The sequence below is a fragment of the Miniopterus natalensis genome, chromosome 21 (assembly GCF_054644295.1).
Source record: "Miniopterus natalensis isolate mMinNat1 chromosome 21, mMinNat1.hap1, whole genome shotgun sequence".
NCBI classification, from domain to species: domain Eukaryota; kingdom Metazoa; phylum Chordata; class Mammalia; order Chiroptera; family Miniopteridae; genus Miniopterus; species Miniopterus natalensis.
Window position 1 is genome coordinate 16,536,196 of NC_142101.1, and position 24,130 is coordinate 16,560,325.

General features: G+C 46.4%; 1 protein-coding gene across 1 annotated transcript in view; it reads left to right on the forward strand.

Moving 5' to 3' along the window:
* Nucleotides 1–24,130, forward strand: part of USH2A (usherin) — a 301,382-nt gene that overhangs the window by 217,133 nt on the left and 60,119 nt on the right. Inside the window, exons 44-54 of the mRNA XM_087829032.1 lie at nt 1,054–1,263; nt 2,634–2,836; nt 4,513–4,625; nt 7,911–8,100; nt 9,943–10,111; nt 11,984–12,205; nt 17,013–17,236; nt 17,973–18,171; nt 18,262–18,459; nt 18,970–19,121; nt 20,772–20,970. Of these exons, the coding sequence (XP_087685158.1) occupies nt 1,054–1,263; nt 2,634–2,836; nt 4,513–4,625; nt 7,911–8,100; nt 9,943–10,111; nt 11,984–12,205; nt 17,013–17,236; nt 17,973–18,171; nt 18,262–18,459; nt 18,970–19,121; nt 20,772–20,970 (2,079 nt within the window). The remainder of the gene's footprint in view (nt 1–1,053; nt 1,264–2,633; nt 2,837–4,512; nt 4,626–7,910; nt 8,101–9,942; nt 10,112–11,983; nt 12,206–17,012; nt 17,237–17,972; nt 18,172–18,261; nt 18,460–18,969; nt 19,122–20,771; nt 20,971–24,130) is intronic.

Genomic DNA, 24,130 nt, shown 5'->3' on the forward strand with positions numbered 1-24,130 from the left:
CTTGCAATTTTAGTAACTGCTTTCTTGATTGGTAGGATACAATGGGCACGTTGTCTAGTGTGACCAAAGGCACAAGACTATAGGTCGAAAGTCACCTGAATGCATTTATATTTGCTTACTAAAAATTGCCTTTCAAAAGCACCATGTAACGTATTTGTGAAAACCTGTTTTTTAACTACGCCACGCACACCATTTGGGTAGCCAAATATTTCTGGCAGATTTTTACCAATCACCGGGCAACAGGAATAAGTTGTTGAGAATTTTACAAGTGCCTCTTTTAAACTTCTGCGTCGCTATGTGTGACGTCGTATGAACATCCACTACTGTGCCTGCGGTATTTGAAAAATCATTTTGCCAGCATTTTCAGCATCAGGAGATGTCATGTAAAGATGGTGATTCTTTCTGGAATGATTTGAAAATTTAAGTGATCAGGGGAAACTGCCCCCATGGTGGCCTCCCCTTCGGACAGGCCCACACGTGCCCCGTCTTCCTGGTCCCTACAGAGGTGTGAGGCCCTCACTGCTGCTCTGTCTAATAAACGAAAATATTTCAGCCTAAATTAAAAACCACAAAGATACATGATAGCAGTGAAAACGTTTTGTAAGAGGAGATGCAAAATCGCCTGCACTTAAGGTATTCACACAACTCTCAGGAAAGCCCTTTGAGGAAGACATGGGGGGTCAGTAGCTGGCCCAAAATTACAGCGAGGAAATAGCGGTTCCCAAACTCAAACTTAGGGCTCGGGCATCCGATTTTCGGCTGTTTCTCATGTATTTAGCCTTAATGGCTATTAGCACTTCGTCAAGGGCGATTGAATAAGGCCCTTCCCGTTTTGATGGTTCATTCTACCTATAAAAGTAAGACTCTACACAATTAATTATGGGGGGGAGGGGGGATCAGCAGTGTTAAAAAAAAAAAAAAAAAAGGAAAACCATAAGGAAGGTTCCATATGCTTTCCTTTGTCCCATTCTAGGACTAGCAAATAATAGTTTATTCTGCCTTCCCTACCCCCCCAAGGCCGTTTGACTGTGTCCCTGTATTTGTCATTAACAGCCTTTCAAGACCTACAAGGTGATGTTGAATATTACACGCTTTTTTGGAGCTCTGCTACCTCCGGCGAATCTCTGAAAATCCACCCAGAGGTAAACGCTCATGTCATTGGCCACTTAAACCCAGACACGGAGTATCAGATTTTTATCTCTGTCTTCAACGGAGTCCACAGCGTCGACAGCGACGTCCTGTACGCGACCCCTCGCGACGGGGGTGAGTCCTGCTTTCCAGGGACACTGGGCTTCAGGGACGCGGCGAACGAAGCTGATTGATCCTCGCCGGGGTTGAGATCAGTCACCCCTCCATTATAAAATTTCCGGTGTTGGAGGGAAAGGGGGTCGGGGCGAAAATGCTTAAGTGCTCGCTGTCATCAAGTGGCGGATCGATAAGCGGTCCCATCGAGACAGCGGCCCGAGGCTCTCATAATGGGATATTAGCCTAGTTTGTAGCTGTTCTTCCCCGGGCATGCTTGGTCTGGAGCTGAATTCACATCAATAAATGGTGACACGTAGAGACTTTTTGTAAAGATTTGCTCTCCGAAGCAGTCTGCTTTTCCAAAGGACAGCCAAGCCCGGCGAGGGCCCTTCCCTGAGCCACCCGAAGCGGTAGGTGGAAGTTCAGCCACCGAGAAAAATGGCCTGTGACTCATCCCAAAGCCAGTTAGCAAAGGGGGGGGGGGGGGCTTGGAAACCCGAGAAGCAGCTTGTGAATCTGAAATGAGTTCGGAATGGTCTCTCTCATCTTTTTGGCTTTATCAAGTCTCATTATAAACATTATAATATCATTACCTCCCAAGCAAGTGTTCCAGGTCATTAGGAGAGCGCTTTAAGCGAGGGACCCATTTCCCTTCCCGGTGCCAAAGGTCGGCACCTTTTGTTTATAAAAGGGGATGGATCACAAGGACGATTTTTCACCCGGTTAAGATGGGCCCTTAAGATAAAAATAGGCCTCCGCATAGTTATTTCTGACACGCTCGAATAATTGTGTAATTTAACGCCAAGCGAGATTTTTTCCCGACGCTGGATTTCATCATTACCCACGGTAATCAACATCCAAAATCATTTACATAATGACAATATTGCATTATTGCTTCATATTGCTGGAGTTACAAGCTAGGAGCATCAAATGATTTTTCTCGTTCCACCAGCCTCGGTGTATCTGAGTTTTATTTTTTGCTTAAGGAGCAAATTTTCTCTCTCTTTTTTTTTTTTTTTTTTTCCCTCCCCCCTGGGAGATGGGAAGTGAAGGGACAGGAGGAGAGACAAATGATAGATATGTGTTAGTGGTGCCAATAGGTGAATAATTTATCATCATATCCCACTGGTCACATAGCATTGAAGATTAGCTCTATCCTGTTGGTAGGAAGCCTTTTACCACCAATTCTGAGGGTCTCTAACTGCGAGTGTAATAAGCCAATTTACAGAGGACCACAGCCCGTGATGACTTCATCAGAGGGAAGCCGATAAGCAGCAGAGCCTTCGCTCAACCCAAGTGCTAATCTGCATTTGGTTTAATAAGTGTGTGGTGTGTTTTTTTTTTCCGAGACAGCTGGAGTTTATTCAGTTTTTTCCCTTTAATTCTAGAGCCTCGGGGCATGCTCCCTCCAGAGGTTGTCATCATCAACAGCACAGCTGCACGTGTCATCTGGCCGCCTCCCTCAAACCCAAATGGCGTTGTCGCTGCGTGTTCCGTCTATGTAAATAATCGGCTCTACGAGACGGGAATGGATGTGCCGGGGTCTCTCCTTCTGCGAGACCTGTCTCCCTTCACTGTCTATGACATTCAGGTTGGAACATTGTTTTCTTGATAGTGAAGCTCCTGAATACGTTAAATAAAACATGCCGGGGTACGTCTCTAAGCGGATACCTAGGCCTTCTTGGTTACAGATGATTTATTGGGTGGGGAAGGGGAGAGAAGGGAGGGACATTGATCGGCGTTAAATCTGTGTGCTGTGGGCAAACACAGGAGTCCCTGGAGGGAAGAGTACGCAGTGAAACTATTGGCGCAAGTACCCATCGTGACATTTGGCGTGTATGATTCGAGGGCCGGAGTCCTGATCGAGGGCATGTACCTGGGTGGCAGGTGCAGTCGTGGCTCCCAGTCGGGGCATGTGTCTCTGTCACATCGATGTTTCTCTCTCTCCTCTCGTTCCCCCTCCCACTCTCTCTAAAAATCAATGGAAAAAATATCCTCAGTCCTTGGGTTATATAAAAAAAATAATAATAAAATTCAGTTGCATTGATCTCGAGTTACCTTGTCATGCACTGAGTCAAATATTCCCTAATATGTATGAAGTTTTATTGTCATTAATTCTATTACCGGCAAGTATACATATATATTTTTTTGTTAAGCCTCACCCGAGGATATTTTTTCCATTGATTTTTAGAGAGAGTGCAAGGGAGGGAGGGTGGGGAGAGAGAGAGACAGAGAGAAACATCGATATGAAAGACATACATCAACCGGGGCTGGGACTCAAACCCGCAATTCTTCCGTGCATGGGCCTAAGCTCTGACCATGGAGCTACACACCAGCCAGGGCAACCAGCAAGTATATTTTAAGTTCATCAGCCTTTAGTTTATTTGGGGTTTAATTGGACGGCCTTGATAGTGTTTAAATATCTACTAAATGTTACCTCAAAATACTCTATGGCGTAAATAAATGAAAGCCAGTGGGCCCTGGAAAAGGAACAGTGCCCTTGGGTTTATCCTGCAGTTGGGAACAGAATGATGTCATTCCTTGGACGTCCCAGGCGCGATCTCCTGTACACGCATTCCCCTCTCCCCCTCTTGCTGAACGCGTCCCTTTTGCGTCTCTCATGCTCGAATAACCCAATTTCTAATCTTTAGTTATCCCACCCTCCTCAGTTTTTATTCAGATGAGGTGGCAGAATGAAAGGAGGTAAATGATGATTTTTCTGCTATGATTAAGGTAAAAATACAATCGGAACTGGAATAAATGGGTATACAATAGCTCATCCATATTGGATGGCTTCTCTAGGTCTATTATTATTATTATTATTATTATTATTATTATTATTATTATTATTATTATTATTGGAGAGCATCAAGGCTTCCAGAAGAGACCATCATTATATTACCTGGCTGTAGATCTAGCGAACAGTATACGGCGATGACTGTTACGCTTACAAACTATGTCCCCTGGGCACCTTCCATTCCTTACCTGGGCTCCAAATAGATCAATAAGTCTGTCTCTTTCCGAATGGTTGGAAACAGGGACTACACATCCCCACTGAAGTCACTAAATCAATTGTCCTGAGCCCACTTCTGCACTGTCTTCTGAGCTTATCCCACCGGAGTCAGTTGACACCAAAAATTAATATTTAATTAACCCCAAGAGGCTGTAGAGAGATTCATATGAAATGAGGGTGGGTGAGATCCAGTCACTGGCGCTCTGGATTTTGAACGGAGTTGGGTTTACACTTTTCTAAACTACTCCTTGCAGGTGGAAGTCTGCACAGAACATGCCTGTGTGAAAAGCAACGGAACCCAGGTCACCACCGTCGGGGATACTCCAGGCGATATGCCGACACCCACAATTCGTAGCATCTCTTCAAGGTACAGTTTTTTGCCATTCAATCCAAAGAACTGATCCTAAGCAGTGAAAAAGTAGAAGGTATTATCCCAGCCGTGGTGATCTCCACTAAAGTTGCTTAAAAACGTGTGTGTAAATAAAATCTTTGGTATTATTTTGTTGATCTTGACTGGACACGTCCTGTGACATTTAAGCTTTGAGGTCCCTGTCCCTGCTTGCCCAGCTTCACTTCTCTTTAGTAATCTGCGGACAAATGCTAAAGCATCCAAGAGTTTCTTTATTTAAACGTGTCCTTCAGTGAACCCTTTTGTGAGACCCGGAATACAATTTTAATTAGAAGGACTCCCTTCTGACTTCATCTCTTCAAAAATAGTAGACTTCCATATATCAGATTGCCCTAAAGCTACAAATACCTGTAAAATAAATAGGGGAAATAATGTTTGGATAACCCATTACCAATTTTATCAGGTTTTTGGCAGAATCCTTTAATTTTTCTCTATTCTTTTGGTGTTGAGAAATGACCGTAAGTTGAGAGTGAGTCTGTTTTCAGTTCAAAATTCGCAGTGACAATAACACTAAAAGGAAGACTTAATGTTATTTCCCAGGCCAAGTCAGAAGGCCATTGTTCATCCTAAATCAAGTTGGGACTAGACGTAGAAGTCTGGGTACTTTTCATATCCATCAGGGTGGGGCGAAAGTAGACTTACAGTTGTGAGTACTCGAAACACAGAATTTATTCTTGTATTATTATTATTAATTATTATATTATTTTCCATAGAAACAACTTTTGCCCCAGCCAAATGAATCACCCTTCACCTACACACACACACACACACACACACACACACACACACACACACCCCCCACCTACATACATGCCTACACCCCACAGGCAAACTGACTAAAATAATCTATTACAAAATATTTCAACTCTGAAGGATTCCTTTATGACATGTTAAAATTTCTTGGTCTTTTTAAAAATAAGTTAAAAATACCTGTACTAATTTTGGGGCATGAGTGAGTAAAGTAATTAGAAAAACCCGAGTAATTGGATTCTTAGCTGTTCAGGGCAAAACTGTATCTTCCCTCCCTCCCTCCCGCCCTCAGCAAAAACTGCGCAGAAATCATTCACAACCAAGGTACTGACACATATAACCTTCCCTTTCTTAACATGACCCACGGTAACAGAGCAGCATTTTCCAAAGGCAAGACTCTAACGAGCCCTTTAGGCTGCCAGGCCGCCGTTCATCAGAATCACCGCAGCTCCCGTGCAGTCAGCCTCCCGTGTCTGCGTTATTTGTGTAATTTCATTACACTTCTCTCGGCCCAGACGTGTTAGTTATGTTTCTATTTTGGTTTTTGTTTTTTTTTTCAAACTTCCTTTTGTATTAGCAACCTGCAAAATCAAAGGTGAAACCCTTCCAGAGAGATGTCAGTAGCCTGGGTTTACGTCAATCGTGTTTAAATTCATTTGTTTTCTAAGAAGACATATTACTTCTTAGATTCTTTGCGTGTTTTTGTCAAACGCAGTCAGCAGTGAAGTTTCACTTCCACGTGTTTTAGTAGCACATACGGATAGCACACCACTGTTTGATGGCACGCGTGGGTGTGTGACCTTTGTCTCAGGCCTTTGCATTTCACACGGTGCTTTTGACGACGATGGTGTCTTCGGTACAATCACTTACACGTGTTTTTCTGTTGCATACAAACCAAAGGTGCCTGAGCACACAAATAGAGATCAGATGAACCTTCTCATTCCATCACCTGCTCCTCCACAAACGCACTCTCTACGTCACATTTTCCACACTTGCCATATTGTCATCGGCTGCTTCTATGTCCCCAAAGAACACTAACGAATGATCGATAGCCTGGACGTGTCTGGCCACGGCCTACACGTGCCCCGGGTAGTTCATTTATTTGCCTTGGTGGATTTGTTAGAGTGGGATTTAATCAATAGCTGATTCATTCATTCTGGTCTTCAAGAATGGAGAGACTGCCTTAGATGAAGGTGGCTGACCGGCTCTGGCTTTGATTGAACGATGACAAACACTGTAGCTGACAGCTTCCCTGGGTACCGGGCAGCCTCTGAGGTTTACTTATTTATTCTCCATAAACACGTACGATAAAATCTCCTCCTTGTTTATGTTTTCTTGCTGCATTACTGCTAGTATTCTAAAATGCATGATTTCCAGGCATGAGGCTCAGGGGAGAGCAGAGGGAAGGCAGATCGTGTCTCTCGCTGCCTTTAATTGGAACCGTGGCAGTTTTTTCTCCCAGTTCCACATCAGTTTGGGGCTGTATTATTGATGAGAAGTCTGGGGTGTAATGCCTTTGTAGCATTCACAAATAATTGTTTAAAAATTTGCCCCAAGCTACTGAACGGTATAAATGATATTTGTCCACACCAGCTTTGCGGAAGTCTGGATGATAGCAGGTCCGCCTGGGTGCCTCTGACTGCAGGTTGAACACCTTGCATCGTTTGAAAACTCCCCTGTGTCTTCACAGTCCCTAGCTTAGGGTGGGCTATGGCGTGAGAGGTCATGGCTTGTGGCAGAAGACTCTTCCCCTTTCTGCCTCCCCAAAGTTGAGGTGAGACTTGGAAACCTCCCTGCATTTCATGACCTTGACTATCAAGGAATCTTCTCTATCCTTAATTTTCCTTCCCTGATTTTTTTTCAGTGACTGGCAGCTTGAATGCTGAAGGAATAATTTTACAATGAAAAAGTTTAAGCCATGTTTTATTGTATTTCATTTTCTTAATCTGTGTCAAGAAAGCTAAAAGGTCCTACGGGAATCCCACAGCAGTCCTCCCGTTGCATCCCTTAGAGCCGAGTGTCATGCCCTTGGTCCCAGCCGTGGGACGCAGGGGAAGGGAAGAGAAAGTGTTTATGAGTAGGGGTCAGGTCTGCCACATACTCTAATTTACACTTCACTCCTCAAGTCTTAATCCTTGCGCCGTATTTTTACTTAGCAAACCGAAGTTTTCCGTTGGTTTTCCTGATTGGCCACAAACAATCCTTTCTTCTTGTTTCTGAAATTTAAAGTGGGAGACCCCCAGGCTCGTGTCACTCATGACTCCCAAAATCTTAAAAAGATTCGATTGAGTCTCAAAAAAATACATGATAATAGCATATATGAGTATATACATTAATAGATACGTATTCTCCTGCTACAGCGTTTTGATTAGGAAGTTAATAGAGGTAGGTCCTGAGAACAACCTGAAAGGTAAGTTGAAAGGGACGTGAGGCTGAGAGCAGCAACGTTAAATGTTGTCTCTTCAGGAGTATTAATTATTCTCTCTGTTACAGATCCCTTCGGATCGACTGGGCATCTCCAGGGAAACCGAATGGCATCATTCTCGGATACGAGCTCTTACGGAGGACGTGGTCCCCGTGCCCTGCGGCCCAGAGCAACCACAGCGGTGAGCTCTGCAAGGCAGGGATGTGTCGAGAACCTGAAAGTGCCTGTGGACACAGGTGCGGGGCTCCTGAAGCTAAGGTAAATCTTCTCCAGCCCGTCAGTGAAATATGTTTTTCTCACTAAACACTCCAGGTGAAAAGGCTCCCTCCTTAAGCCACGATTTATCATGATCTCCATTCCCACCAGTCCACCCAGAAGACCCCATGGCAAAGACAGGATGCTTATAAAAACCCCATCATCCTCACGAGCATTTTAGCCGTCTCATGTTTCATCATCTTCACCAGAAACATCAGTTTACTAAAATAATAAGAAACCTCCTGAATCTGTATTTGATGGAGTGACTTGAATTTTTTATTATTATTATTTTTTTACAACAAATCCATTCAGCTACAAGTGAGTGTTTGTTTACATGACACTGATGAGTAACTGTGAGCAGGACCTTTCACTGTTTGTCAGAAATATTTTAAAATTATGGCCATTTGCAGATTAATGTTCTTATTAGTTGCAGTTTAGGAATCGGATCAATAACACAGCCAGACAGAAGAGTTTGTAAATGGCTTTTATTGACAAACGATGCAGAAAATTCTTGGTCTGAAGGTAGGATTTCGTATAATGAAATAAAGTTCCTATTCATCAGCGGTGTCACCCATTTAAGGATGGAAGCTACCACTAAATCCAAAAGATTCACTGCCCAAGGACACAGTAATTAAGAAAGGGAGCTTTTGCAGCAATATGGATCTAAACACAAATTATTATGACACTAGCTAAAGAGTAGTTATCATCTAATAAATGTTGTAAAACCAGCTGTTACAAACTATCCTTATTTATTTTTTTTGACAGTCCCCAGAATTGTCATTATGCCTAAGTTTTTTGTCATTTCAGGCCATAAACTGTGCAGTTGGATTCACAGAGCTACCCGAACAACCACAGGGGGTAGACTTTGAATTGAAGGGCCCCGTTTCTTTTTCTCTTCGGTAACTTTTGAAAAATAAATGAAGGTCTAAAGCTAGGGGCCCTTTTGAAGACTTAGAGATCCCACCTTCTACTGCTCACGTGTTGAGCTCGATTCAAATGTTGGTGAGGCTGCAAGTAGCAGTGAACAAAAGGGGAAAGAGAGACATTTCGTAAACAGTGGCTGGTTTTGTCTGTCCCAGGAAGCGTCTGGCCAGTGCATGTGACGCGCCAAGTGTAGGCTCTGAGGCTCCCTTTTGGCAACTGTCCTACACACACAGTGACAGTTTCTCAGACCGAGGGAGCATGCAAATAATTTCGATTGTCCAAGCACATAATTTCTTCCACACCTCCTGGAGGAAACACACATGGTTAAAAGGGCTTGTCAAAAATTAATTTCCATATAAATTTTATTTTTTTTCATGCGACATGTGTGCACACATATATACATATATATGGGGGGGTGTGCAAATATGTATGTAAATGTTGGACTCTTTTAAGATCGCCTTGTCTGGAGATTGGGTTCATAAATAAGTGATCATATAAATGATAAGAAAAGTGCAACTTATTAAAAAAAAAAGCAAAGCAAAAGAAAAATCAGTGAGAGTCAGGTTTCCACAGATGTGGAATTAAAATAAACAGCTATTAAAATAAAAGCATATATATGACGGCAATTGTTCCTTTATAATTATAAACCATCTTTCCATTGGAAGCACTGACATTCAAAATGTAATTCATATTTATGGAATATTACAATAGAGCACAAAGCATGCTTGAAGGCTAGAAAAGCTACATTATATCAACTAGCATTTATAGAAAATGTGTTTTCCAATGTATGAATTTTATCAGACATATGCTACTCTTGGTCTCCTAACAAGCGCTATTAGAAAGTAATTATGTCACAGAAGATGGGGTGGTGTAATAGTCCTAACTGACTGATGTTTCTTTCGATGTGATTCCGTCTCCCAGGTCTGCTGCGCGGGCCTGCTCTGTGACGCCCAGGCAGGGCCCCAGGGCTGCGATGGGCAGTGTGTCCCCTTCGTTTCGAATTCAACCCGAGTGTGTTGTGGTGGCCGCGTGCACGAGGCCCAGCCGGACCATCGCTGCTGCTGCGGCTATTACATCAGAGTCCTCCCAGGTGAGGGCCGTCGCCAGGTGAACTTGGTGACCCCGGGGACCAGGGAAAGCAGACCCAGGGCTCACGTCTGAGAACTAGTGCTTGATGCACCTTCCCAATGAAAATCAAATCGCTTCCACGTAGCCAGTGACCAGCGTTAAACATCATTGCTTTTTGCAAATAAAATTTGATGTTTTTTTCCCCCCTAAGAATGAAATCAGTTGCGGAAGCCTAACAATTATTAATTCACATTACACAAAACTTTTTGAGAAGTAATTTTTTAAATGAGAGATTCTAAAACCTCCGCGGTCAATAGGTTGACACAGGCTCGCTCAGACCTCAAGCACTTTCATGTCCACTAAACGATGAACTTGGCCCACATCCTGTTCAGTGGTGCCTTTTTTGTAGGATTAGAATGCCTACCGTGGTGTCAAGAAAAGACAAAAAAAGCAATCTTATGTGTTAATCAAAGAGAGCTTTTTGCCCCAATCATGAATCTCAATGTAACCAAACAGAGAGATTTTATCCTAAACTCTATCCTCAGCTAGTGATCTTTGTGAACTAATTTAACGCTGTTTACACAAGAAGAAAGCGCGCTGACCCCCAAACTATCTCCTATCAAAATGTAATTAAAATTCAGTCCGTGGTCTGCCAGTTCAAGGCCCAGATGGGTATAGACGTTTTGATAGTTATAGATGAGCCTGAAGGATTGGTTAATACTATTTAGTTTATTTTTTTCTCACAACTTTCATAGCACCCACAACAAAGAGCAATAGAGAAAAGAATGCTCGTGACTCCCCCCCTTTTTTATAAATATGCTAATGACCTCGAGCTAAATGTTAATGCGGGTCATTCTTTGATAAGAATAACAATTAACAGTTAAGACCGCGTGGTAGCTTTTAGAGAGGAAACATTTTCGAGCGGGTGGCGAAATAGATTCATTTTTGAGAGGTTAATGAGAAGGTGACGGATCCTTGCATCTTAGGTCTAATAGCCCTTTTTTTGAGGGGGGAAAATCAGTTTTCCTTCTCGTTGATATAACCCACATCTTTTTTGATGACGCCTTTTCTTCTGACAGTCATGCAATAGATTCTGAGGGATAGAGGGAAATGTGGCTGAACTATCCAAACCAATTATTTGTTCGACTCAAAAGTGGCTTTTTGAGATACTGTCGGTTTTCCCCAATACAGACGCGTCCGCTGTTTCCTCTGAGCCCACCGTTGTCCTAAGTCATGTTTAATTAACTGATGCTGCAGCAGGAGAAAAGATTGTTTTATTTTTATCTCGTTTCCCAGAATATCATGTAATAGGGAATGCGGGTGAAACTACGGCAGTGAAATTCAGGGTCTGCCACGGCTCCGCAATCACAAGCGTGCTGACCTGAGTACAGTGTTTTCACTGCCTCTCGCGTAATTGACCATTTCATTGAAAGTATTTTGTTTGGTTCAATAAATACAGTTTGGTTAAAGAAATTATAAGCATACGCTTTATAGATTTATCAAGAGTTGATTTCTGACTCTACCCACGTTCCAAAAAAAAATAAAAAATTACGCTACACAGGAAAGTATTTGTAGACGAGCTTTTTCTGTAATGTCCCTTAAGCCACGTCACCAGGCCTGAAGTGCTTATTTATTAGGGGTCAGAGAGGAAGTAAAGAGCATGGCCTCGCCTCTAGGCTGGCGTGTGCCCAGGGGAGTTGACACGTGTGTTTCTGCGTCATCAGCGCAAACATTTTGAGGGTGCACTGAGATTTTGCGTCTCCAACACGTCAGTGTTCTTTCTAGTATTTCTCAACCTGTCGGCGTCTGCAGGATGAGTGCGATAAAATTTCGCCGTGAGTCACAGCATATTTTTTTAACTCACGCGCCGCTGGTTATTGTCCTCGACTGGCAGGTGAAGTATGCTGTCCAGATGAGCCGCACCACCGGGTGTCCGTGGGCATCGGCGACGCCTGCTGTGGCAGAATGCCCTACTCCAGGTCAGGCGCGCAGCTCTGCTGTGCGGGGAGGCTTCGCGACGGCCACGGCCGGCGGTGCTGCGGCGGGCAGGTGGTCGGCAGAGACCTCGAGTGCTGCGGGGGAGCCGAAGAGGGCACGGCCTACAGCCGCCTGCCAGGTGAGGGGCCCGCGCACCCCTCCGTGGGTGGAGAAAATGGGAAGCAGAGAGACAAACTACACCAAGTCGACAGCACTCCACGGTCACTGTTGGCCCAGCTGAGTTGCGTGTCTTTCATGCACATGAACACATGTAATCCGCAGAACAACCCTGTGGGGTTACTGTTATTTTCTCCATTTATAGGTGAGGAAGCAGAAGCTTTTTTTTATAAAATGTTTTTATTGATTTTAGAGAGAGAGGAAAGGGGAGGGAGAGAGAGAGAAGCATTGATCGGCTGCCATCTGCACGTCCCCTGGGGATGGAGCCCACAGCCTGGGCCTGGCCCTGACCAGGGATCGTGGGACGATCGAGGCTCAGCCACTGAGCCACACCCACTGGGTGCAAGCAGAAGCCCTTTGAACAGATGTTAAAAACTTCCCCAAAACACACAGCTAGTCAGAGGCTGTATTTCTCCAGGAAGCATGTAAAAGAAAAAAAAAAAGGTAAGGTGATTAAAAAAAATAGAGGTAAACCATCAGATTGGAACCTCTAACAAGAAGTCGGATTTTGAGACACATGGGTAGACAAAGGACGTTCAGCCGAAGGGCGTAGCTCGAGCCGGAGTGTGAAATGAGCAAGTGCGAAGCTTGTCCAGGGGGTGGCGAGCCAGTGGGCGTATGGGAGGCTCCCACGGCGGGTAAGGGAAGGGAGGGAGGCAAATCTGAGCAGGGATTCAGCACTGCTCCGTGCTCATGGAAGGGTCCATGTGGCTTAGGGACGTCAATTATCTTCAGGTGGCAGAATGAACGTAACAGAGAAAGAGAGAAGTCAGGACACTGTTGGCGAAGAGTGAAAGGGCCCTGGCCTAGGAAATGGAGTGGAGGTTGCTGTCCACTAGGACGGCGGTTATGATTTTGGGGGCCACATGTTCTCTTTAGGGTCTTTGAACCTCACAAACCCTCGTCTCAAATCACGGTGCGCAGAATACACACCAGAATGGCCCTGCCGTTTCCTGCGCCCTTCACGTGCACCCACGGGCCCCCATTTCAGAATCGCTTCTCTCTCTCCTTCCACAGGACACTGTGCCAGTCAGGCAGTCCCTAAGCAAACTGTGACGTTCCTCGGGATTAGCGCTAGGGTTTCTCACGACGTCCTTCATTTCCGCCAACTCTGGAAGTCATGGTGGACCGAAGGAATGATATTTATAAAGAGGGGAAAAAATAGCTTTTTATTCTCTTGACCTTCCTGCAGATTTCACTGGAAATAGACACAATTCACTTTCTTTTTTCTTTCTCTCTCTCTCTGCTGCTTCTCCCTCCCGTCGCCCCTAATGGCTCTGACCTCAGTGACCTTCCAGAATATCCATATGGCTCCTTTCCTCCCCCCCCCCCCCCCCCCCGTCAACCTAACACCACCATACCTGCTACAGGAGGCTGTGGGTTTCATGATTTCGGTCCTAAACCCGGCCCCTCTCCCTGCCCGGCATTGTGTTCCTGCCACGAGACCGGGCTGGCTCGTAAAACGTCTCTTTATGTACTTTATTACTTAAACTCTTTTATTTGCCTGCAGGAGCCCTTTAACAAAATCACATTGAATTGACTTTCTCACACCAAATCAAATCTCCCTGGTCCCAGTTCAGTTGTCTTTGTCAATATGTATTTTATAAATGGAGTGAATTAACAGATGCTGTCAGAACAGAAGTGCTGGGGCAGCATTTATGTTTTTAGTGCTCTCTCTGGGCAGATGAGTCGTGTAGGAGCCTTATACAGGTGCCTGGGGATGAAAGCCGTGCCTGTCGTTTCGGCGGATATGTATTCTTAACCGTTTTCCCGGACTATATTTTAAACGCCTTTATTACTCTTTTCATTCTCAGTGTTTGCTTATACGATTTTATCATTTCTGCCATTAATCTTGGCTTGAACTTGATTGTATCCTTTTGTGTTAAACCAGAGGGGATGAACGGCTCTCTGATACGCAAAGAGGACCGGGTTTCCCGTGAGCCACGGAAGCCGGCCACGGAAGAGCTTCGGAGCCTGTTGGCCTTGTTTCTATTATAGCTGCGGTCCACGCAGCCGGCCTTCGATCGGACTCTCTGGGTTGCTGCTGTCCTGGAGAAGAGCACTGAGTTTTCATGTCCTAGACTCAGGCTTGCGTAGAATGAATGATACCCCGTTAGTTACATGAGATGGGATTTGGGGACTTTGCAAAAAAGGGAAGTGTAGCCCGGCTGGTGTGGCTCGGTTGGCTGAGCGTCATCTGTGCTCCGAAAGGCTCCCCATTCAGTTCCCGGTCAGGGCACATGCCTGGGTTGCAGGTTTGATCCCTAATTGGGGAGCGTACAGAAGGCAAATGATCGATGCTTTCTCTCTCCCTCTCCCTCTCCCTCCCTCCCCCCCTTCCTCCGGTAAGGATTAAAAAAAAAGTCAGGGAAATGTAGCACAGAACCCTATCCTGTGTTGAGTGTACTGAAAGAACATCTCCCAGGAAGATTTCCATGACTTAAGTGCAGTATATAAATGCTACAAAATCAGTTGCCACGATTCGGGGAGCATTTTTACTCTACCTGTGTCTCGTTTTTGTGGCGGTGGCCATAAAGCCACCTACCGGTGAAGACAAGCATGCATGTCTTTTCTTTCCATCTCTGCCACCCATTTGGTAAGTGTGTCCTAAGAAGGAGCGATCACAAACCTCTTTTTATTTTTTCATTCTTCTAGGCCTAAACCATAACCCCTCGGCTAAAATGTGGTTCTCACGATCAATCCCAGAGTTCCACAGGGATGTGTCATCTTCTAGACTCTGTGTTGTTGTTTTTTTTTTACCAGGGCACAGATTTAATCTCAAAAGCATGATTCATAATCCTTGGTCTTTTTTTAAAAAGTTTTTTAAGAAAAATAGAGTGCCTATTTTGCAGATGTAAGAATTTAGAAATTCACCAGGCCCGTGTGTTTATGCATGTTTTCATTTTCAGCCCTGGCCGTTAAATAAGAATCGATAACATACTGGAAGTAGTTTCCTCTGTTGTATCCAATACAGTGGAAACCATCCATTGGATCTTTATGCCGTTTGGAAAGATACTCATTCAATACATATGCTCTTTTTGATCTCAGAATAAATAACTAACGCTTCCACGCTAGTAACACCGGCATCCAGCTCAAAGAGACACTCCACCTGGGAACAAATTTCATGAAGGGCCCCTAGAAGAAACATAGATCAACCCATCAGTAATCCGGGACCCATCTTGTTTTTCTTTGGGCATATTTAAAACCGTGCCTTCTGCGTGTCCGAGTTCAAAAGTCAAGCACCGCGTGTGATAAATTAGGTAGGGGGGTCAGAAGCTCTCGCAAGGCAGTTTCAGGAGATGGCCTGACTCGGGACGCGAGCTCATTCATGCTGAAGCGATGCACCATGGGAATTACTACCCAGCCCTGCTCGGGAACATCTGCTCCCCCTAAGTGAGTTACTGCACGTCAGACGTCTTTATGTCAGAGCATCGCGGTGATGGATGCAGTCCCCAGAAAAGGCTGCATAAAAATCTGGTGCTCCGTTCTGGCCATTAAGTGAAATTACTATTTAAATTAATGGCACTGTCACAGTTTATCTGTGCAAAGAATGAACGCTGATTAGGGTATTAAGTAATTAGCAATTTATCACGCTGGAACAAGGTTGATAATAATTAAAGAAGTAATGGTTTACCGAAGGAGCGAGAAAGGGAGTCCCTTCTTGTTATGGGGGTGAGATCTTGGCTGGAAGTTTTAATTCAGTGAAACAAACAGGAGGCTCTCCCTGAAAGAAGGCCTCTTCCCGCCCCACCCTCGCCTTTTTTTTTTTTTTTTTTTAGCGTTAAAACAAGTTCATTAATGAAATTTTAGTTGACCTGTCAAAAGCCCCTCAGAGCGGTCAGACGGCTGATTAGGAGTTTGGAATGAGGTCAGCGTCTGCATTTTGATTTTCTACTTAGAGCCTGGGTCCAGAACACAGCGCGGCAACCACAGTGCGTCACCTCATCAGTGAGCATGCCCAGTGGGGGCGGATCTGTCTCACGACGGAGGAGCAGTTACTGTTCTTGCTGGATCCACAAGAACCTGTACCCTAGACGGAGCCAGGCAGCCGCTTATGAGACGCGCTGCAGCTTCGTCTTCGGCCCCAGGAAGGGCTGTCTCTCCCCTCTGCCTGGCCACTTGCCCCGGAGCACGTGGGCAGCCTTTCCTCCCCTGGGAATTCCTCCAGATTTCCTCTGTGTCCCTCTGTTTTAACCACCCTTCCTTCGTCTAGGACATGTCATCGTCACAAAAGGGGCAGGAGATTCTCAGGCCGGAAATCAGATCTCTTTTTTTTTTTTTTTTTTAAATATGTTTTGATTGATTTTTAGAGAAAGAGGAAGGGAGAGGGAGAGAGAGAGAGAAACATCGATGAGAGAGAACCATTGTCGATCGGCGGCCTCCTGCACGCCCCCCACTGGGGATCGAGCCCACAACCTGGGCACGTGCCCTGACCCGGAATCAAACCGTGACCTCCCGGTTCCTGGGTCGATGCACAACCACTGAGCCACACCGGCTGGGCCAGAGCTTGGAGACGTTTGGCCCCGCCGACTGGTTTTGGAACACTTGCTCTTGTGTCTTCTTTAGCTAATTAGCATCCAGTGCTTTTGGTAAGAAAGCCCCCCCCCCAGACTGCACATTTAAATCACCTTGCTGGGGACACCTTGTTGGGTATTGTACCGTTTGAGCCACTGCCCGATTCTGGCTTCTTTTATCCCGAACTTCACAGCCCCCTCAGCCTTCTTCCCTTTCTCGAATGTCCTGTTCACATGCGCGTTGCACCGTTGCAGGGATGCTCTGCTGCGGGCAGGATTATGTGAACGCGTCAGATACCATATGCTGCTCGGCCTCCAGCGGAGCCTCTAAACCACACGTTAGGAAGAGCGACCCGGTGCCAGTAAAATGCTGCGAGACCGAGCCTGTCCCAGGGAGCCGGGGCTGCTGCAGCGGCCTTGGATGCGGCCCCCCGAAATATCTCGGCTCTGACAAGGCTTCAGCCCCAGTGACGACGCAGGTAACGGGCAGAAACCTTCTTGGAGTACGTGTGACACTGTGAACCTACCTTTTCCCACCCTGCAGTGACTTGTATATATCCCTGTAATTCGGGAAGATGAAATAATTTACTTTCTGAGATTCGGACATATTAGTATTTATCAATCACTATAAAAAAATCCAGAGAATCATCAGAGACGGTTTTCAAATATAAATAATAATTACAACGACAGTTCATGGGCTACTTGGATTTTCACTGGGTGGGGAACGCGTCTCATGGGTCATCCTTTCCCAGCAGCCCGGGACAGACAGGTCTCCAAATATGTCCTTATTTTTTCGGAAACTCCATTAGGAAAGGGTCAAGGTAACAATAATGAAATAATTGATGCTGTTATTAATTATAGGGGATCTACTGAGCGTGAGGCATTCCCTGGTGTTCTTTGAGTCGCACAACAAGCCTTTGCGCTCAATTTAATTTTAATGTTCTCACAGAAGCAGCCGAGGCTTGGAGAGGGTATGTGACTTGCTCAAGGTCACAGCACTAGGAATTCGTTTGACAGATTGGCTCTTGATCCAACAATAAGTGCTGTTTCCAGGACACAAACTGCCTTTGTTTCTTGTTTATGAATTTTGAGATTCATTCATGAACTGGGTGGAAGAAAACTTCATTTCAAAGGTATAAAACTCGACCCCACGCGTGTCTAAATGGGATTGTAAAGTCCTCTCCCCCCCTCACCCATCTCTGCCGCCCGGCTTAGGAGACCGATATGTGCAGGACCGTCTGCCCCGCGTCTGTGGAGGCGCATGGTGGCCAGTGTGACTTCAACTTGACCAGCCCCATGTGCACGGTGATCGGAGGGTCCCCCAGTTCTGCCGAGAAGGCATCGGTGGGAGACATGTGCTCCTCTGTGGAAGAGCCCGTTCACACGGGAGGTGCAGACACGGTGTCCTTTACGGGTAAGAGAAAGGGAGCCACTGCCCATGGCGCAGGAGGGGAGTGAAGAGCTGCCGAAACGCAGATTCATTTCACCCTGTCTGTCTGTCTAGATGTGGACCTGGAGCCCTACACGACGTATGAGTACAGGGTTTCGGCCTGGAACGGCTACGGGCGCGGCTTCGGCGCCGCCGTTAGGGCCAGCACGAGAGAAGACGTGCCTCGGGGAGTGAGTCCCCCCCGGTGGGTCAGGACGGACAACCCTGAAGACGGAATAGTCCTGACCTGGAAGAAACCCGCACAGCCAAACGGTACTAAACTGCTCTGACGATAGAAATGCCGTAGTCCCGTAAATCCACGAGCAGATTGGAGTGAGTGTGATCGACACGTGACAAAGTGGACTTGAGGGATGGATGTGCCAGCTGGTCATTCATTGAGTGCCATAGGCCTCAGGCATTGTGAGGCCCCCATTTTTTCCCCTTGAAGCCCAGCCTATATCTGGGTTGCTCTAAAAAAAAACAAAAAACAAAAAAAAGACAATGCATGTTATGGGAAGACAAAATAGTTTTAATATTGAGAGTAAATTTGCTTGCTAATGAGGGGAAATAAACATAAATGACTCTTTGGCTACGTCGAGAATCCATCTCCTCCGTAAGAGTGGGTATAATTAAGAACGGCTGGAACGTAGCAGTGCGATAGCAAATGGAAATTAAATAACGCTAGAGCATCCCATTCCGTCAGAACGCGAAGACATGTACGTCGTTTGCAAATAGTGACAAGGACCTGCCGCTCAAATGCAAGCCTCTCCCTGCCTCTTTCAGGTCCTGTCGTTTACTACGTCCTCCGAAACGGAACGGAAGTATTCCGGGGAACGTCATTGACCTTCTTGGATACAGAGGGGATTGAGCCTTTTCAGGAATATACGTACCAGCTGAAGGCTTGCACGGTGGCTGGCTGTGCGGCCAGCAGCAAGGTAAGGGGACCCTGCCTCCAGCCTGGACGAAGTTATCCACTGTGAAGACCGTCTAGGTTGGGAGGGATCTTGCCAGCGACAGAATGCAGCGTTTCTCTCGATACCGTGTTAAGTGGGGTGTCCCTGTGGCATCTCGACTGAGCACTAATACTTACGCCTGAAAGTAGAGGTCACTGGCCCTGGCGGGGTGGCTCAGCTGGTTGGAGTATCGCCTCGTACACCAAAGGGTTGTGGGTTCAATCCTTGGTCTCGGGGAGCTTATGAGAGCTTCTCTCTCCCTCTGCCTCTCCCTCTCTTCTTTCCTTTCTCTCTAAAATCAATTTAAAAAAAAAAAAAATCCAGAAAGTAGAGATCACCATAGGCAATGAGCATTGGGGAACGCTGCCAAATGAAAGCAGAAAACCTCACCAAGGGCCTAGGAGAGACAAACACTCCAGGAGGGCAATGAAGAAAGAGCCATTATCCCCAAGGACACCCAGGAGAACACGGACTCACACAGGACAGCCCTGATCTTTGCATGCAGTTACATTTTCAGAAGAACAGCACCTCCAGACCCTGTGCAAGACCATCCAAGTCAGACATCCAGCCAGGCTGGGTTCATCTTTACAGTCTACAGACCCCCTAGAAATATGTCACCCCCTGGGACAGATGGCAGCCGACAGTCCCAATCAAAAGTCAGCATCTGCCCCGGCCGGGCGTGGCTTAGCAGTTGAGCGTTGACCTAAGATCCAGGCGATCAGGGTTCGATTCCCGGTCAGGGCACAGGCCCGGGTTGTGGGCTCGATCCCCAGTCGGGGGCGTGCAGGAGGCAGCGGATCAATGACTCTCTCATCGTTGATATTTCTGTCTCTCTCTCTCCCTCTCCTTTCCTCTCTCTGAAATCAATAAAGATATATTTAAAATTTTAAAAAAGCATCTGAACAGTCCTGGAAAAATTCTATGCTTCCTGCACAGGCACAGTTCATGCCTAGCAGATGCCCCCAAAATTAGTAAAAGGTAAAATCAGAGTAAATTCTATGAAAACAAAACAAAACACAAATGCAGCCTTTTTTCGCCCAAAGCCGTATTTCGACAGCGTTGGACAAATAACGGGTTGGTTGTATCTTTTGTTTCCTCCTGCCCGATTCTTCTAGAACCTTGGTGCAGCCTGTAGAGTCACCCCAGGGATCATAGGAAGAGCAGGAAAAAGTCCCCCCTTTTATACTGTTCAAAGCATATTCTGCGCTGGCAAGTTCAGATGTGACTTTTACTCCACATTTGCCGGCGCTTAAAATGTACCAAATCAGGCTGTTAAAATGCAAAGACACTCATGGGCCATATGGAACAGAGTTATCAAGAGTTGTCTGGGAAGACAGCGTGCCAGCCAGGCCGGACTTGTTTAAACGGGGGGCTGCCCTCCGCCGTCAAAACCCTTGTTGAACCTGTTGTGATAAACGGTAGCCCGAGACTCGTGCGATGCGTTCAAGGTCAGGCGTCATTGTGTCAGCGGGATGGGAGGAAAGGAATCGGAGAAGGGGGCTGCTTCTCCGAGCCCCCGCTAATGCTCTGCCAGGCCAGCCAACCACGTTTTCAAACAAAAGGGACACCCTCATGGGTGGGGACACCTCGTATACGTGTATGATAAATGGCTGTTTAATTCCCATGTTGCAGGTGGTCGCAGCTACTCCCCAAGGAGCCCCGCAGAGCATCCTGTCCCCGAGAGTCACGGCCCCCAGCGCGGACGCTCTGCGCTTGAGCTGGGACGCCCCCGAGAAACCAAATGGCGTCGTTAAGGAGTACCAGCTCCGGCAGGCTGGGAAAGGGCTCATCCACACGGACACCGCCGACAGGAGGCAACATACGGTCACAGGTAAAACCCACCGGAAGAGTCTGTCGCCGTGGGGAGGGGGCCGAGCATCCCAGGGGCGTGTGCGTGATAGACGAGGTCACTTTGAAAGGACGCGTTCTCTTGACATATGGTCAGATCCCACTTACCACACTAATCGAGGGACCCACACTGACAGCAATAAGCCACAACAGCAGATAACTTCAGAGATAATTTATACTTGGCTTGGATGTGCATTATGTGTAGGGGTTTGACGTCAGTATTCCGTGTTTTTGTTGTGTTGTTGTTGTTTTTTCAGACAATCAGTAAGGTGCATTTTCATTCCCCAAGGATATACTCATAGATATAACAGGGCTGGGGTAGCCAAGACCATATTGGGAGGCAGGGAAAAAAAAATCAGCCAGAGGCCAACGTTTATCTACCAGGTTGGTAATTAATACACAGAATAGTTGACAGTTGACTGGTTGTGACAACTTGTTATTAACATCAATTAATAATTGCATTATTTTTATTGTTTATTATAGCAGTTTATAATTAGCTTTGATAGTGTAATAATAGTACAATATAATAGTATAATGTTAGATAATTAGCAGCAGTGATTATAATAATAATTAACATGTTTTAGCTTGAATGTCACTTCTGTAGGAGGGAAGGATTCTCTGACGTCCCCAGGCTGGCTGTGGCTTCCCTGACACGCCACCCTGTCACCTGTGTCATTGTCATGGGCGGCCCCTCGCTGACGTTTCCGTTCGTGTCCTATCTGCCTTTTCGTATCTCTTCCTGCTGGAATGTGGTCTTTAGGGGGGCTTCCCTCCCCTAGGTCTTCCTTTCATTGTCATTTTTAATGGATAACTTTACATCAAAGAGGATTTTACGCACGTGAGTGCATGCCCGAATTCTTCTTTTATTAGAGTAAACACTTTAAAGTTTTTCCCACGTAATCTGACTTTTTACAAAATTATAAAATGGAAAGAAGTCGTTCGAATCCAGTCGGCCCGTCGGTACTGTTTTCGGCAGCGTTAGACAGCGCGTCCCTTGGGCAGTCCAGCCCTAAAGGGAAGAGTTCTTTGTTGAGAGAAGAAATAAACCTCATTGGGCAAAACCTGACCAAGCCCAGAGCCACCCATGTGTAGCCCCATGGGACAGGATTGGTGCTGGGTGGCGTCAGACAACCTAAAACCCGACGTCCATGCAGTGTGGACGCATTTTATCTGCCAGGCAGGATCCAGCACCGCGGCCAGCAGCCCGGCCAGCGCCCCGCAGAGCTGCTTTGCGACACCAATGGCCGTTTCATGGAGCTCATGGGATGAGCGACACTCAGCAAGTGCATTTCACATCTCATCTCCGACGTTTGATGGAAGAGCCGCCCGAAGCCCCTGGGATGAGTGCTTTGCTTTTCCCATCTTTTCCCAAACCCCGGCATCCGCTGAGCGACCGCCGATCACTGATGAAGCGGGAGCTCTGGCCGTCCCCGAGCCTGGAATCCGGGTCCCGAGAAACGACGGCGGGGGAGCCGGGCACCCTGCCTCAGCCCCGTCGTCGCCCTGCTTATTTTTAATTACCTCGGAGCTTTAGCAACATGATCCCCTAAATGGTCTGTGGGAATAGCGGCGAAGGCACTCATCACGCGAAATCCATAAATTGCTTATAATCCCCTCAAGATGTTAAAAAAAGCATTAAGTAATTGAAGACAGGAAGTCCTCGGTTAATTATTTAGCGGCGTTATCAATGCCTTAAGTAAACCGACGCGTGTCCTGCTATCTCACTGAGCCGGGCCCCGTGGGGACCGAGGCGCGGCCGCCACCGGCTTCTCATATTCGCTAATGCAAACAGCACATGGCAGCTTGTCAATAACAGGCCTCTCCGTCGCCCCGGTCACTGAACGCGCCAGCGGCCTGCGCGGGACAGTCGGGCTGGCAGCGATGGCGCGGCTTCGCTCCGGGTCACCGCCGCTGTCCACGGGGGGCCTCCCGGTGTCGGCGCCGGGGCGGAGGCAGGGAAGAGGGATTAACGAAATAATTAGGGCCACTGAGGACAGAATGAATTAATCATGTCCCCTTTAGCAGCTGATACGATCAGGGCTTATGTGTCTCTTAACTCCAGGGGAAATGTTTTTTAAAAATTCATTAAAAGTTGCTCCTCGCTGCATTTCACTTAAGAGGGAAAACACACCGGCGTCAGCGAGGAGAGGGGTTTGCCTTCTGCCACCATCCCCTAGGAGGCCCGGGAAAGCCGCCTGCGCTCAACCAGGTCCACGGCCCTCGTCAGGGCAGAAGAGCGGCTGCGAACAGCCCGGAACAGAGACCACTTTGGGAAAAGGGAGAACCTAGTGTGACCATCGAGATCCCAAAATGTGGGAAATTTTTTATAAAGGGATTTTACCTTTAGATAACCCTGTGTGTTCCCATAGTGTCTGTCCCACATCCTGCTATCATAGCTTTTATTAGACTTCGTGACTGCTTCCTTTAGCTCTCGTCTCTGTTCCTCAACTATCAGGTAAAGCTTTAAAAAAAAAAAAAAAAAAAAAAAAAAATATATATATATATATATATATATATATATATATATATATATATATATATATATATATATATATATATGTCTTTATTGATTTCAGAGAGAGAAAAACATCAATGATGAGAGCCATTGATCGGCTGCCTCCTGCACGCCCCCCACTGGAGATCAAGCCTGTAACCCGGGCCTGGGCCCCGACCGGGAATCGAACCGTGACCTCCTGGTTCATACGTCCTCGGTTAATTATTTAGCGATGTTATCAATGCCTTAAGTAAACCACTCAACTACTGAGCCACGCCGGCCAGGCAGTAGGTAAAGCCTTTTAAGGAGAGAGACAATAGCCTCATGTTCTAGAAGAAGGCATTCGGGTTGAGTCGCGTGTCCCCCGCGGGACCACAGAGGCCAGGAAGGAGGCTTGCTCCAAGACTCCCAGGCATCGTCGTCGTCATATTTCAGGGCTATTTGGTAATTCTTTAGGCTATAACAGATGACACTGCAGAATGACTGGATGAGAGCTTCGAAGGAGCGTTGGCTATCCAAAATTATAGCAGACACAATGCCTTTTCCTGGCTATTTATCTGGAGATTAAAAATTAGAAACAAGCTGTTTCTTATAGAGTACATCACACGTCACTTCCATAGGCATGGGTTTTGTTTTCCAAGTCATATTT